The sequence below is a fragment of the Staurois parvus genome, unplaced genomic scaffold (genome assembly GCF_062004578.1).
Source record: "Staurois parvus isolate SC_StPar_1 unplaced genomic scaffold, SC_StPar_1.0 ptg000320l, whole genome shotgun sequence".
In the NCBI taxonomy this organism is placed as follows: Eukaryota; Metazoa; Chordata; class Amphibia; order Anura; family Ranidae; genus Staurois; species Staurois parvus.
Genome location: NW_028318116.1, coordinates 2525674 through 2542216, shown reverse-complemented (window position 1 = coordinate 2542216; position 16543 = coordinate 2525674). Strand labels below are relative to the sequence as shown.

At 43.5% G+C, this 16543-nt stretch overlaps 1 protein-coding gene across 3 annotated transcripts in view; it reads right to left on the bottom strand.

Annotated features, from left to right (window-relative positions):
* The window catches only part of KDM2A (lysine demethylase 2A), a 168880-nt gene that overhangs the window by 135624 nt on the left and 16713 nt on the right, over window positions 1-16543 (bottom strand). For 2 of the 3 annotated variants that reach the window (XM_089683714.1, XM_089683711.1), the window contains exons 2-3: window positions 11994-12145; window positions 523-596 (exon numbers count right to left, since the gene is read on the bottom strand). In XM_089683714.1, the coding sequence (XP_089539840.1) occupies window positions 523-596; window positions 11994-12003 (84 nt within the window). In that variant the 5' untranslated portion in view covers window positions 12004-12145. The remainder of the gene's footprint in view (window positions 1-522; window positions 597-11993; window positions 12146-16543) is intronic. The other variant, XM_089683712.1, reaches the window with a different exon arrangement.

Sequence of the window (16543 nt, the reverse complement as noted above, 5' to 3'; positions counted from 1 at the left end):
GTAGATGCACTCCTGTGAACCATGAGAGAAGTATGGTCAAAAGATCTTTGACCATACTTCTCTTTAAAAGTAAAAGTATGTTTATGGGTGGTGACAGAACGTGGGATCGACAGAAGGTCCACCCAATGCAGGCTGCCTTTATAAAACCACAGGAGGAGGTGGATACAGACCAGGCAACAAGGATCAAGGACAAAGAGCAGCAGTGACTGGTCTTTAGCGATGACACCCCCACCACTGCATATCAAGAGACTGGAACACTGGTACTGATGAACAGAACAAGCACCGAGCTGTAAAGATTTTCAACTATAACAATGTAATCTAGAAGAGTGGCCACATAGTGGTTTTAGGGCTGTTTTTTTCCTTCCACGTTTCTAGATGTTGGGTTCAAGGAGGGTTGATCACACAGCATGAAACAGAATAGTTATCATACATTTATTTAAAAAATTTATTTTATTGAGAAGGTATTGATGTAGCTACACATCACAGGTCTTATTAAAACCAGAAGACTTTTTTTCTTCTCACCAGTCTACGGCTGTACCGCACTTGGTCGTCTTCCATATCTTCCAGCTTTTCAAAACAACTATGAGTACTACCACCTAAACAAAACAAAAAAACAACAAAAAAAACACACAATTATAAAAAAAGAATACTAATCACCCAGACACACATACAAAGTGTACTACAACACTTCCCACAATGTGCAGTCATGTCACAGATTTTGAATGGCACCCTAACATGCTAATATAATGTGCTACCAGAGAGGTGCCCTGCACTGGAAAAAATGATGCATGTACAATTTTTCCTACATTGTGGTACATTGGCAGCCCATTCAAATAGAATGGCTGCCTTAGAACAACGCATTTTAGTGTGCGGGATAAGGCGTGTTAACCTGTTCATCAACTGCGCAGTACATTTACTTCAATTGCCCTAAAGGCTGTTAATCATGCAATTAAAAATACAATTTAACACTACAGAGGATTCCATAAACTTGCAAGTCGAAAAATGCACACCGACCCAGTCTTCTGTCTTATAATCCCTTCCCATCAACACTGGCTGGCAGGCACTTTCTGCTTGTACCCGCAGCTATTAGATTTCTGTCACTTAGACACATGAAGAAGTGAGAGGAAATCTCTTCAAAGTTAGGTAAATATTGCAGAGTGAAGTGCATTCAAGATAAAAAAGGCAACAAGCCACCTCGTGAAAAAAAACACTAAAGAAAAAGTGGAGGATTCATACAATGACAGTACATACAGTGCCTTCCATTTTACTAGCTGATGCCCTGCACTCACAGTATGTTCTCAGTCTTTTAGGTTGACTGATGTTAGGCTGGAAGACAGGGGACATCTTGTGGAGGACGAGAGGTACTGCAGGTGAGAGTTTTGCCTATAAGGTGACTATTTCAGCTAGATCAGGGTGTACTCAACCTGAGGCCCCCAGAGCCCTCTACCTCAATCCAGGGAAGTACATGCCTGGGGTAGGCAACCCGTTGATCGCAATTCGTGCTTGCGGGTGCACTATCCCAGAGCATCAGAGTGCATCAAGCTGGTGCTGGCAGTGGAGGAAGTAAGTGGCCGCAGATGGAGCAGGAGCCGCATAAGCCGATGCTTCCTCTGTACCACCAGCTCCTGTCTCAGGTGTAGTGATACCAGGTGCACTTCGCCTGGGTCCTTTCTGGCAGCCTGGAGATGGAGAGCAGGTCAGTGTATTAAATAACACATACACTGCGCTTTTGCGATGGGCATATTAGTTTGGAAAAGCGTTAACTATTAGGCTGCTTGTGCAGTACAATGTACCTGCAGCTTTCCTGCGCAGCAAAACTCTTGAATGCAGGGTGCTGGTAAAATGCAGCGCATCAGTGTGAAAGCTGCCTTATACGGGACCCAGAACTGTAAGAACATGTTTACGTATGTGGTTTGGGGGGTGATAAAAATTTTATAGTTGAGATGTGTTCCTACCAACCATCCCCCCCAAACCACTGGTGTAGCATCTGGAGTCGCAATGGCAACCCCACCCCATGCTCCAGGGGGCCCATGCAGCCTCCCTGTCACATACTGTTTTATACTTGGATGGCAGAATATACAGGAACCGTTCCTCTTTATTTTCCTCCTGCAACTGCTAAAAGCAGACCTCCCCTCTCCCTCTCTTCCCAGAGAGAGGAGAGAGAGCCGCTGCTCTTGTGCACGGCTCAGGTAACTATAAGGGGGGCTGGCGGGAGCTGCATGCAGAAAGTATTTTACCTTAAAGAGGTTGAAACCTCAGACATGAAACATGAACAAAGCATATCCCTCTATGTGTACTTGTCTCAATTGAGAGCACTAAGTGTAACTTCTGTCTGCTGTTTCTTTCCTCTTCTATCAGCATGAACCACTTCCAACATGTTTTTCTGACACCAAAAGAAAAATGGTGACAGGGGAGGGACCTCCAGCAAATTGACAGCCTCAGCACTGTTCCTGTGAGCTGTGTGAAAGGGGGGGGGGGGTGTCTCTTCCCTCCAATCAGCTCTCCTCACTGAGCTCTGCAATGTGTAACTTCAGCTCTCCACCCCCTTTTTCTGAACTCTCAGAAAAGCTTTATAAATTCAGCACTTTGAACAGAAGTAGAGAAGAGAAGACTGCAGATAGACAGGTACACCATATGTAGGAGGATTTGTTATCTCTCTGTGCATGATCTGAGGCCAGTCGCTTCACTGGGTATAGGTAAGGGTTTAAAAACAATACTAAATCAAGTGATCTGTGACGAAAAAAAAAAGAAAAAAAAAAGGACTATGCATGTAAAGCTGTGCCAATATCACCAATAGGACTGCAAAAGAGACAAAAACTGGCAAAAAGAACCCCCCTGGGATTTGCAACCACTTTAATGCATTCTCTGCATTAAGGTAAAAAAACCTTCTGCCGTTAGAACCACTTTAACTGCTTCCTGTATGTCCTCAGGAACGAGCGGTAATATCAGGACCATTGCTGTTGGCTGCAGCCATGATCTGTAGGATAAAGTGATGGGTTTTGATTTTTTTTTTTTTAAGTTACATGGTATTTGCACAGCAGTTTTTCAAATGTAATTAAAAAAAAATACATTTTCATGAATTTTATAAAAAAAAAACACAATATAATGCCCAATTTCTTGGTAAAATGTAAAAGATGATGTTACGCAGAGTAAATAAATATCTAACATGTCACACTTTAATATTGCTGATGCCTGTGGAATGGAGCCCAACTATGGCACCTAAAATTCTACACAGGCGACGCTGTAAACATTTTTACAAGTTACCAGTTTAGAGTAAGAGAGGAGATCTGGCACTAGAATTATTGCTTTCGCTCTGGTGTTCGCAAAGGTACCTCACGTGTGGTGCAATCACCATTTGCATATGCGTTCAGGACTTAAGTATGCGTTCGCATTTTGCGTGTAAGTACAGGGGGATGGGGAAGCTTTAATTTCTTTTTCCATTATTTATTCGAAAACAATTTTTTTTCATTGTCTCTATTTTTATTTCTATTCATTTTATTGCTATTACTAAGGATGAACAACATCCCTTGTGACAGCATGGAGAGATTTGGGGTCTATCAGACCCTAAATCTCTCCTCTGGCCTCCATAATGCAGCCAGACACAGATCGGTCTGAGAGGCTGTTTTCCTGGCCACTAACAGCCAGGTAAACAGAGAGGCGGAACCGAAAGTGACAAAATTCTCATTGCATTGGTCACAGAGAGGAACAACATCAGTTCCTCTCTCTCTCTCTCTGTGCAGCTGTTGCCACTGGCCACAGCGCTCCCAGGCTCCACGACCAGACAAGAGAGCAGCCGGAGAGGGGGGGACCCACTTCTACCACCCGCCAAAGTGATCAAGGGGCTGTTCAGCCACTCAAATCACTTCTTACATAGTTAGTCTGGCTGAAAAAAGACAAATGTCTATCCAGTTAAATCATTGAAAAAAAAAAAAAGTTATAATCCTATACTCACAGTTGATCCAGAGGAAGGCAAAAACCCACCACAGCATGATCCAATTTGCTCCTGCAGGGGAAAAAATTATTTCCTGATCCCCCGAGAGGTAATCGGATATTCCCTGGACCAACGTTACCTATAAATGTTAGTATCCAGTTTTATTCTGTGTATCTAGGAAAGAATCCAGGACTTTTTTAAAGACCTACTGGGAATTGCCAGCTGAAAATTCTGATACCGAGATGATGCCTGTAGCTGCAGGCATCATCCCGCTATAACCACCACAAACCAAGGACGTCATATGACGGACTATGATCAGCAATGGTTAAAACAACTAAAACAAACTAAATGTGTATAAGATTTACTTCTTCAATTATTAGCTTGCATAGGATTAAGCATTTACTACACCTCAAGTGTATAATGCAGCAGACAGGACAGGCGGGAGTACACCTTGAACCTATCAGAAAGAACACCAGTGAAGTAGGCACCACTGGTCGGCAAACTCTCCTTCAGAAGAACAATGCCTGAAACAGAAAAGAGCAGAAGTCTTCGGTCACACGGAATCGGACTTTGAAATTGTACAACTTCACTTGAAGTCACATGATTTCAAAGTTGGATGTCAGTGCGACTTCAGGCCTGACTTGGAGGACATCTGTGCGACTTCATGCACCTAAACTTGCAAAAAGTAGTGAATGAACTACTTTCAAAATCAGTGCCACTCCAATGGAACGCTTCCATTGTGGACAATAGGGTGCGGCTTGTCATGCGATTTGAAACTATCAAACACCGGTGTGATCAGGGACTAAACCTGCTATTGACAAATAGTGTGCAGGGACCGGGACTACAGCCAAATCTATCCTTATGGTCGATACTTTCACCTCCTGTCCCTGACTGCTTTAAAGTGGATGTTACCCCTCATACATACCCAGAGAAGGGACTGGCCTCAGGTAATACAGAGATTAAACGAATCCTCCCTACATGAAGTTGTACCTGTTTATCTGCAGCCATATTTCTTCTACATCCATACAAAGTGCAGAATTACACAGGATCTCCCAGCTCTGAAAGGCAGGGGGTGGGGAGCTGAAGTTACCTTCAGTCAGCACTCAGAGCTCTCCTCACTGAGTGTAAGAGACACACCCACCTTCAAACAGCACACAAAAACAGAGCTAAGACTGTCAATCACAAACTGTGTCCTCCCCTATCACCATATTTTCCTTGGTGTCAGGAAAACCCATCAGAGGTGACTCATGCTGACAGCACAGGAACAAAGCAGCAGAGAGAAATTACACTTAGTGCTCTGGATTGAGACAAGCACACACTATAGATGGATATGCTTTGTTCATATGTCAAAGGTTTACAACTACTTCAAGATAGATATTCACCCACCATGTACACAGAAACAGAGCTAAGGCTGTCAGTCACAAACTGTGCCCTCCCCTGTCACCATTTTTTCTTTGGTGTCAGGAAAACCCATCAGATGTGACTCATGCTGACAGCAGAGGAACGAAGCAGCAGAGAGAAATTACACTTAGTGCTCTGGATTGAGACAAGCACACACTATAGAGGGGTATGCTTTGTTCATATGTCAGAGCTTTACAACCATTTCAAGAGATAGATATTCACCCACCATGTACAGCAAGATTAGCAAGCATGAACAGGAGCTGTACTTATAGTAAAAAAAAAAAGCCTACCCAACAGATAACAAGAAAGAAAAAAAATGAAGCCTAATCCAGAGCAGAACCACAACTACACATATACGGGTACAGACAGATCCAAAGGAGAAGAAACAGAGGGTCACCAATAAAGCAACAGTCTGTGTAAAGTGCTTCCTACCCGTCACCCCTGTACTGTGTCCTAAGTAATCTCTAATGTTGGGAGTCTTACATGTATGGATGCTGCTGCAATACATAAAACTATTAATTTAGTTTTTTACATTTTAGGATGGGGTGCCTTGAGATTGTGCATAACTTTAAAGGGTTTCAATTGGTTGTAAACCACAGACATGAAATATGAATAAAGCATGTCCCTCTGTAGTGTGTACTTGTATCAATCCAGAGCACTGAGTGGCATTCCTGTCTGCTGCCTCATTCCTCTTAGCTGCATATGTCACTTCTGACAAGTTTTCCTGTCATCAAGAGGGAAAAAAGGTGACAAGGGAGGAAGCTCCAGCACACAGCCTGTGATTGGCAGCCTCAGCTCTGTTCCTGTGTGAAGGGACACAGTTCCCTTCCCTCCAATCAGCTCTCCTCAATGGGGTCTACAGAGTTTCATACAGCCTGTGATTGGCAGCCTCAGCTCTGTTCCTGTGTGAAGGGACACATGTCCCTTCCCTTCAATCAGCTCTCCTCAATGGGGTCTACAGAGTGACTACTCTGTTCCTGTGTGAACGGGGGCATGTATACAGTCAGGTCCATAAATATTGGGACATGGACACACTTCTAACATTTTTGGCTCTATACACCACCACAATGGATTTGAAATGAAACTAACAAGATGTGCTTTAACTGCAGACTGTCAGCTTTAATTTGAGGGTATTGACATCCAATTCAGGTGAACGGTGTAGGAATTACAACAGTTTACATATGTGCCTCCCACTTGTTAAGAGACCAAAAGTAATGGGACAGAATAATAATCATAAATCAAACTTTCACTTTTTAATACTTGGTTGCAAATCCTTTGCAGTCAATTACAGCCTGAAGTCTGGAACGCATAGACATCACCAGACGCTGGGTTTCATCCCTGGTGATGCTCTGCCAGCCCTCTACTGCAACTGTCTTCAGTTCCTGCTTGTTCTTGGGGCATTTTCCCTTCAGTTTTGTCTTCAGCAAGTGAAATGCATGCTCAATCGGATTCAGGTCAGGTGATTGACTTGGCCATTGCATAACATTCCACTTCTTTCCCTTAAAAAACTCTTTGGTTGCTTTTGCAGTATGCTTTGGGTCATTGTCCATCTGCACTGTGAAGCGGCGTCCAATGAGTTGTGAAGCATTTGGCTGAATATGAGCAGATAATACTGCCCGAAACACTTCAGAATTCATCCTGCTGCTTTTGTCAGCAGTCACATCATCAATAAATACAAGAGAACCAGTTCCATTGGCAGCCATACATGCCCACGCCATGACACTACCACCACCATGCTTCACTGATGAGGTGGTATGCTTAGGATCATGAGCAGTTCCTTTCCTTCTCCATACTCTTCTCTTCCCATCACTCTGGTACAAGTTGATCTTGGTCTCATCTGTCCATAGGATGTTGTTCCAGAACTGTGAAGGCTTTTTTAGATGTCGTTTGGCAAACTCTAATCTGGCCTTCCTGTTTTTGAGGCTCACCAATGGTTTACATCTTGTGGTGAACCCTCTGTATTCACTCTGGTGAAGTCTTCTCTTGATTGTTGACTTTGACACACATACACCTACCTCCTGGAGAGTGTTCTTGATCTGGCCAACTGTTGTGAAGGATGTTTTCTTCACCAGGGAAAGAATTCTTCGGTCATCCACCACAGTTGTTTTCTGTGGTCTTCCGGGTCTTTTGGTGTTGCTGAGCTCACCGGTGCGTTCCTTCTTTTTAAGAATGTTCCAAACTGTTGTTTTGGCCACGCCAAATGTTTTTGCTATCTCTCTGATGGGTTTATTTTGTTTTTTCAGCCTAATGATGGCTTGCTTCACTGATAGTGACAGCTCTTTGGATCTCATCTTGAGAGTTGACAGCAACAGATTCCAAATGCAAATAGCACACGTGAAATGAACTCTGGACCTTTTATCTGCTCATTGTAATTGGGATAATGAGGGAATAACACATACCTGGCCATGGAACAGCTGAGAAGCCAATTTTCCCATTACTTTTGGTCCCTTACCAAGTGGGAGGCACATATGCAAACTGTTGTAATTCCTACACCGTTCACCTGATTTGGATGTAAATACCCTCAAATTAAAGCTGACAGTCTGCAGTTAAAGCACATCTTGTTCGTTTCATTTCAGATCCATTGTGGTGGTGTATAGAGCCAAAAATGTTAGAATTGTGTCGATGTCCCAATATTTATGGACCTGACTGTATATATATAAAGCGCTGTGTAAATTGACGGCGCTATAGAAGTACCTGAAATAAATAGATAGGAGTATTTGTTTAATCTCTGTATATCACCTGAGGCCAGTCACTGCACTGGGTATATGTAAGGGTTTACAGCTACTTTAATCTATGAAGGAAATGATCCACAGAAAGGAACAAAAACTGAGCCATATTGATATTTATCGGGAATCAATGGGAATCAGACCTCTGTGGAATTATTACACATGTACTTAATAGATCCTCGGAGACTTCTGGAGCCTCCCAGAAATTAATAGAATTTGCACATTAAAAACCTGACTGACGCCCTACCCGTATGGTTTAGTGTAGAACATTCCAAAGATCACATTGGTGGGACTTGAAGAACTCGGCATATTGTCTTTTTAACTCCTTGGCGCCGACAGTACACATATATGTGGTTTGTTAGCGGGTGGGCCTTAACGCCAGGAGACCACATATAGGCGTACCAGATTGTAAACACAGTTGTGCCGAGAGTGCGTGTCCTGTGCACTCCCGGCGCAGTTACAGGTGGCTAACGGAAAGCTCCCAATATCTACTTACGATAGGGAGCTTTTCGATCACATGACCGCTGTGACAGCTAATCACGGCGGTCACAAGATCAAAAACACCGCCCCCCTGCCATCTGAAGCCCCTTAAAGGGCTGGGAGGTACCTATGCCAAGTGGTAAATGTACAGGGGTTAGACAAAATAAGAAATGGAAACAATACATGAGGTCTGAAAGTGACAACATGTTTCAAGTTGAAAGCGGAAGTGATGTAACATTCTTTTTCTTCTGCTGTGTGATGAGACACCTAGCTAACAGGTAGGAAGCCTCACTTTCCTCATTCACTGCGTGCGCTGCTAGCAATACAGAGTCATGTCAGAGCTTACTAAACTTACTGAGCTTCAAAGAGGGCAAATTGTTGGTGCCGCTTAGCTTGTGCCTCTGTGACTGAAGTCGGCAATTTATTTGCTGTGTCACGAGGTCCAGTATCAAAGGTTATGGCGGGATAAACAGTTTCCAGGAAAATGTTGCCTGATCAGCAGAAGCGCAGTGGACATGGTCAACTGACCGAAAGAGACAAAAAGGACATGGCACAGGATTGTGACCCGAAATAAGAAAACAACTGCTGCAAAAGTGACTGCAGAGCTCAATCCCAGTCCTGAGACTGAGGCCAGTTATATATAAAGGAAAGTTGCAAAAAAGGCACCCCTCAAAATGCATCCTCAATGCTGAAATAAATTACCTCTTAAAGAGACATGATCAATAATGTCCACGATATGGACTTTAGCCACATGTGGCCCTCGGAGCCCTCTGAAGTGGCCCTTGACCTCAAACCAGGACTTCTCTTATAATTTGCTAGTTTGGTGCGCCAAAACTCCTACACGCAAAAGTTTTGGTGCACTTTCAGAAAGCGCACCACACCCGCAAGATATAATAGAACTCTATAACAAAGCGGAGCAAACCCGCAGGAAAGCCACAGGTGCAGTGGTGGGTAAACTGCAGCACATCAGTGTGAAAGCAGCCTTATAGGGGGCTTAAGACAGTAAGGGCTTGTTTACATTTGCAGTTTTGGGGGGGGGGGGGTTAAAACTCCATAGTTTTAGATGGGTTTTTCCCACCCGAAACCACACACCCACCCCCAGCCACTGGTGTAGCATCAAGAGATGCAATCGCAACCCTGCTTCATGCTCCAGGGAGCCCATGCAACCTCCCTGTCTCATTCTGTTTTGCACTTGGACAAGAGGAGCAGTGGGTGCAGCATATACAGGGACTGATCCTCTCCAATTTCCTCCTGCAACCTCTGAAACATGTTTTTGCTACACCCTCCAAACACTGGTCGCATCAGGGGTTGCAATAGTGACAGGGGGCAGCCTCCCTGTCACATTCTGTTTTACACTTGGATGGGTGGGTCGGCATATACAGGAACTGATCCTCACTATTTTCCTCCTGCAATCGCTTCTCCTACTCTTCCTCCAGCTGGTATTCATTGGCTGCAGGAGGAAAAAGTTCATTATGCTATTAAAAAAAATTCTAAATTCTGAACAATTTCATTTCATTGTGGCCCACGACTGGTTACCAAATCACTCACAAGTGGCCCTCACTCTTTATAAGGTGGAGCACCCTGGGACTATAGAGTCCCCAATGAAAGCAGGACCCAAACTGAATGTAATGCATTATTCCAAGCCGAATATAAATAGAACCTCCGCTAGATCACTTAATGCGTACAACTCCTCCATGATGTACAGAACTGTGAGGAAGGGTATAGCAACTTCAGCCTCAATAGAACAATAATACTTCTCTATTTCCCAGTGCATTCTGGGATACAGGAACCTCCACTGTCTCTCCCCCGACACCAAGCTAACACTTTATACATGCTTCACTAACACACCATAAATGTTATAGGTGCGTTTTCATACTGTATTTTTGAGCTTTGACGCTTTTTATTAGCCAATAGAAACAAATATCATCTGTTGCATCATTTCTTGCTAGGTTTTTCTGCTTCAGCTTTTCCATCACCTATTTCTTTTTTTATTATTATTATTTTATTAGTTTATGTATTATTTGTTAGGGTGATGATAATAATAATAGAAGAAATAAATGTTAAATAAATACACAAGTGGAAAAAAAAATAATCATAAATAAATACTTGTAATAATACATTAGTAATAATTAACCCATAACTTTAACTCACTAAAAAGTTAAACAACCACCAAACAAACAAACCAATAACCCAACAACAAGCAACCAAATAACAACATCCTTTTTTAAGGTTAGGGGTTAATAGTAATTATATATGAATACATGTAAAATTAATTATAATTTTTTTTAAACATTTTTATTTGTGCAGAAAATCACACAAAATGCATGCAAAAACTATTCTTTTCTATGAGAATAAAAACATGCCAAAAAGTTGCAAAGCTGCCCATTTTAAGCTACAAACATAGCTCCAAATCTTTTTGGAGCTTCAGGCGACTTGGAGTGGAGATGTGAACCATAGAGTATATTTTTTTTCCCCCTGAGCGTTTTGGAGCTTCGAGCCTTGCGCTACATTCAGGTTTGAATGGGGACTTGGGGTACGATTACACCTCGAGATCAATTAAGGCGGCTGACAGGCATCGATGTCTCTTGAAAGCAACATACTGTTTAATTTTAAAAAAAATGCAACACACTGCTACCATTGACGCACGTGTGCACGAGCCCTAACACAAATTTCCCTCCAAAAGTGGAAATAAAACAAAATATTCACAATCCCCCAACCTATAAATACTACCTAACCTTTTCCTGTTTACTGCATACAGACTTTGGCATACATGTGGTTTTAGAGACACAAGGGACATTTTATAAAATTAAGAAACATGACGACAAAATAAAGAAGGAAAAAAAAAAAAATTGGCTTCATTAAAAGTGGAGTTCCAGTGAAACTTTAGAACAATACTGTAAAAGTCAGCAGCTACACAAACTGCAACTGATGACTTTTAAAAAACAGCCACTTACCTGCCCATCTATCCCACAGTGTCCTCCATGCAGCCTATTTCACTGGTCGTCCTGTGTTCCTGGTGCCAGCATCTTCAGTGTGAGCACCTAGCAGGAACAGGTTGCAGTGTCACAGCCAGGTGCCCACTACACATATGCGAGAAGCGCTGTGCTTTGTGAATGGCCCGTAATCTTCTGGGACCTGTCACATCTCCCAGAAGACTACGGGGAGGGGGTGATGTGGTGGTGAAGAACAACCTCCGCTACATTCACCTACGCGATTGTAGCAGAAGTAAAAGCGGGTACCTGTCAATATTTCGGGTGCCCCCCTCCCACTCCCCAAGGATGTCAATCCTTAACAGGGAGCGGGGGACCAGTCCCTAAAGTAGAACTTCCCTTTTTGGGTGGAGCGCTGCTTTAAAGTGTTACTAATCCCAGGACCCTTCATTCATTATATCTGGTCCCCCACAGTACACACACATGGAAAACACAAATTATTTTAGTAAACAAACTGCTAAATACCTTTTCTCATCAGCAGTGTATAGCAGTCTTGTGACTTCTATCAGTGTCCAGTCGAGCACTGGTTAAAGCTTGTAGGAGGAGTTTTCATTCTCATGACTGTCCTATGAGACTGCACCAGGGCTTGACAAATTTGCTTTGAATCTAGGAGCCACCTAAAAAAGTGAAGAACCAATTTTTTTTTAACCACTTGCTGTGACGATTGCGGCGTCAGACCCCAGTCCTTCTCACCAAACTCATGACCAAAGGACTAGCAAATCTAAAATCGCGATGTCAGGTGAGTAACAATGTCAGGCCCAGCTGCACCCTGCACAAAGATTTTCCAGCTCGCTGGACCACAATCGATGTACAGGCAGCCTGGGAGCGATTGTTACTGAGTCAGGTTAATTACGCAATTAACCCTTCACACTGCCACCACAACCTTTTTATACAGAGAAGAGGAAACTCGGCAATATCAGCAATAACACTATGATGGTTGAAATAATCGTCTGTATACCACTGTCACCGCAGGCAGGTTATACAGAGAGTTAAACACACACAGTAGCGCTCTTCAGCGGCAGGAAATCGTAATTTGCATTAAAGAGCTTTAGAAACAGTTCAATACTTCCAGAAAGTAATATTACTAAAAAGGTCAAAAGGGTGCAATAAAAATATTTACAGAAAAAGATGTAGCCAATATATATATATAAATATACAGAGAACAACAGCACAGCAAAGAGGTAACAGAAAGGAATCTAGAGAGTTAAAGTACTTGCCAGTCAGCCTTGGTTTAAGCAGCTTCAAGTTTCATAAGCCAAAAGGATTTATCTCTCACTGTCAGTTTCGATGTTAAAACAGGGGACTCTTCTCTTCTCTCCCTTAACTCAGCTTAGCTTTTCTAGTATCTCCACCGGGTGCCTCCCTGGAGCAGTAAAGCAATCGTCTCCTTTTGGGGAGGGAGGTGTAGGTGGAGCCCTAAGTTATGACTAGAAACTCTCATAGCTGCTATTATGATTCATAACTCATTCCCGTGGCATTTGCCAGCCTGGGCACTAGTATATTAATACTCAGCAGCATCTGCGGAATGGTTAGAGATGAAACATGTCATATCCACTTGAATGGTTCAGGAGATATACTTTCCTGCCCTCCTATATATGCCAGCTAGGGAATGTAATATACCAAACGATTTGTATTAACTTGACCAATCTGACGATATGCCTGGTTTTTATGGAAGTCTCTCATATTCCAAGATATGAAATCATAGCGGAAAATGGATATTGAATGGGGTGTCTTGTTTTATGCCTTCTCTGGAATGTCTTTGAACTCCCGTGAAGGACTTGGTTTACGCTTTTACGATATCCCAGATTGCACAGCTACCAGACAGCTAGGCCCCAGCTCCATTGGGGGTTCTATAGCTCTGGAGCTATCCTGCTGTGCTTTGGCTGCCTGTGACCTTTGTCATCACCCAGACCACATGTCACTCCACAGCAAGGGAGTGGGGATGATTGGAGGGGAAAGCCTGCTTTGGGAGTGAGAAATGGTACAACATGGAAAATTCTTAACAAAATGAAGGTCCGCGTCGATCTCTGTGGGCACGATTGCTACACTTTCCTACCGATTACTTTTGCCCTTTCTGCCCCGACCAATTTTTAACTTTTAGCGCTGTCACACTTTAAGCCCTGGTTCACATCTGTGCGGTCATGCAGGCCGCGATCTGCGAGGACACAAGAGCCCATTCATTTGAATAGACTCCCGTGCCCAGGGACATGCGGGGAAGAAGTCCCTGCACTACTTTAGAAATCACAGTCCGCACGGGAACCTCACTTCCCAGTACGGTTGCGATTTGCAGTGCGGAAAGTGTGCCATTAGAATTAGGTGGGTCCCGCATTCCTCTGTGTGGGTGGTGTGGCTGCAGGTATTTGTGCGGGTCCCGCAGCGGCACCACCCTCACAGAACTGAGGGTAAAGAACAATTACACGGTCATGAAACACTGTACCAAAATGTATTTTTTTTTTTTTTGAGACACAGCTTTCTTTTAGTTGTATTTAATCACCACTGGGGTTTTTATCTGTTACTAAATACACAAAGAAAAGACTGAAAATTAAAAAAACAAAAAAACCAAGACAGCACCGATGGGGACACTGATGAGGCAGCTACGATGGGGACACTGACGAGGCTGCACCGATGGGGCTGCACGGATAGGTGGCCACACTGGCTGTCACACCAACAGTTCCTGCTCCAAGATGAGGCTGAGTGTCTCCCCGAAGCAGCAGGTGTCACGGAGAGCCGCACAGGGGACACTTCCTGCCAGCTCCACTCCTCCTCTGACCCGCCCCTCCTACTACTCTACAGCCCCAAATCTCCCCCAACCCGCCCTTCACATTCCCACCGCTCTCCACCCTCACAGCGCCGCTCCTCCCTACCCCTTGGCCTCACACACCAGTGACACCTGCAGGCTGCCTGGCAATGTTGCGCCTGGCTGCGCTCCCCTATGCTACACCACTGGGGCTGACAACAGCCAGGGCGCCAGGCCGTATTTTCTAGTCGCCATGGCAACCAGGCATGATTTGTCAAGCCCTGGACTGCATAACCCCTGACCCTCTGTCTGGACATTAATGATTGCCTCTGTGCTGATCACATGCACCCTCCCAAGAGACAAAAAACAAAACAAAAAAACTCTAGCAATACACACCAAACTAAGCATGTGCAGAGTACCTCTTAGGAGATGGATTGGGGACAGTAAAAGAAGGGGAGAATCAGAGAAGCCAGGATCAAACAATGCAGAGGATTAACCCCTTAGATTCCACAGTGAGTATAACAAGCATGCTTTACTGCATATACAGACTGATTTTACGGATTTGGGTTTAGTAACACTTTAACACAGATAATATTTGGGGAAGGGTTAGATCAGGTTAGAACCTGCCCAGGTGTTACTGCTATCCAGGACTCCATAATGCTACTTTCACAATGATCCGTGGCAAAAACGAAAACAAGTTTCTGTTGCGTTTTTTACCGTAACTGCGCTGCAGTTTTTTACAGGACAAGTGACTCAAAAACCTACCCAAAAATGTAACACGGGTACATTTGTGACAAAGTTTCCATTGATTTCGATGAATAGGTGGGTTTTTGATGGGTTTTTTTTACCGCATCAAAAATGCAGCAACCAGGATTTTAAAAAAAGCCACAGACCTGCAAAAGGATCAGTGTGAAGAGTTCCATAGAAATACACGGTCTCACGTTTTTCTTCTGCTTTTTTTTATGCAAATCAGCGTGAAAGCTGCCTAAGATGGATTTACCATGGACAACAGTTCCACCAGACAGAAGGGGGAAAATCTGCAACAAAGATTTGGAGTGAAATACAAACCTGACTTCAACCCTACTCTGTGTTGCAGTTGGAGTTACAATCATTTGGTGACCCCATTTTCATAACAGGAAGAGAGGGGAAATCTCCCAATCATCCGTTTACATCTGTTAATGTTTGTATCTGTTAACATCCTTTTTTTTGAATGGAAGAAAACCCTATTTTTCTTCCGTAACAAAAAAAAACAGAATGAACGACAAAACGGATGTAAACTGAAAAAAAAAAAAAAAAAAGTGTAATCTGATCCATTTTTTCTTTGAAAAAAAGTGACTGAACTGATAAAAAAAAAAAAAAAGAACGCCCATATGAAAGGACCCGAACCCCCGGTTCACATATATGCACCCGTGCAGGCCACATTTTGACAGGCACGAGAGCCCAATCATTTGAATGGACTCCCGTGCCCCGTGACACGCAGAAAAGTCCCTGCACTTCTTCCGAAAACGCAGCCCGCATGGGAACCTCTGTTCCCAGTATGGTTGCAGTTTCCAGTGCAGGCGGCATGCCATTAGAACTAATGGCACCCACCCGCAGGTCCGCATTCCTCTGTTCGGGTGGTGCGGCCTTAGAGTGGCTTCAAAGAATGCAGCTGGACAATGTAGCCACCCTGGAACAGGAAAACTTGGGCAGCAGTCATAGCAACAGCTTAAAAGGCAAAAACTAAGCATCGGTTCACATATATGCGGTGTGGTATATCGCACTGCACCCGTGACGCCTGGGAGGAGGGGCGAAAATGCGTTGGCGTAATTTCCGGTTTACGATCCACGATGTGCGACGTCACATCCAAGTGGAACGCATGTTGGTTTGGTGTTCCGTGGCCATCTTTGATATGGGCAAGTCAGGCTAAATTCCCTGATTGCTGCCAGTTCATCTCCCTCCATGTTTTTGTGGTTACATATATGCTAAAATGGATTTTCAGCTTGGCTGAAGGAAATTGTGTCTATCAAAAGGCTTGATTTATTCTTTTAAAGTGCAAATGCAATATGGAAATATTTTTTTTTTGTATTAAAGGTTTTATGCAGTATTATGCTATTAGGTTCTCCCCTTCTTTTTTCTTTGCATCCACCATCCATCCATTACCAGGGAAGGATTGCTGGGGGTCGTTTGAGAGAATTTATGTCCATCTGAGCTTGCAATTGATTTTTTAAATGTGAGTGGAATGGTGAGCATTAGCTATTTTTTTTTTGTCTTTGCAGTATTACACGTTCTTTTCTTT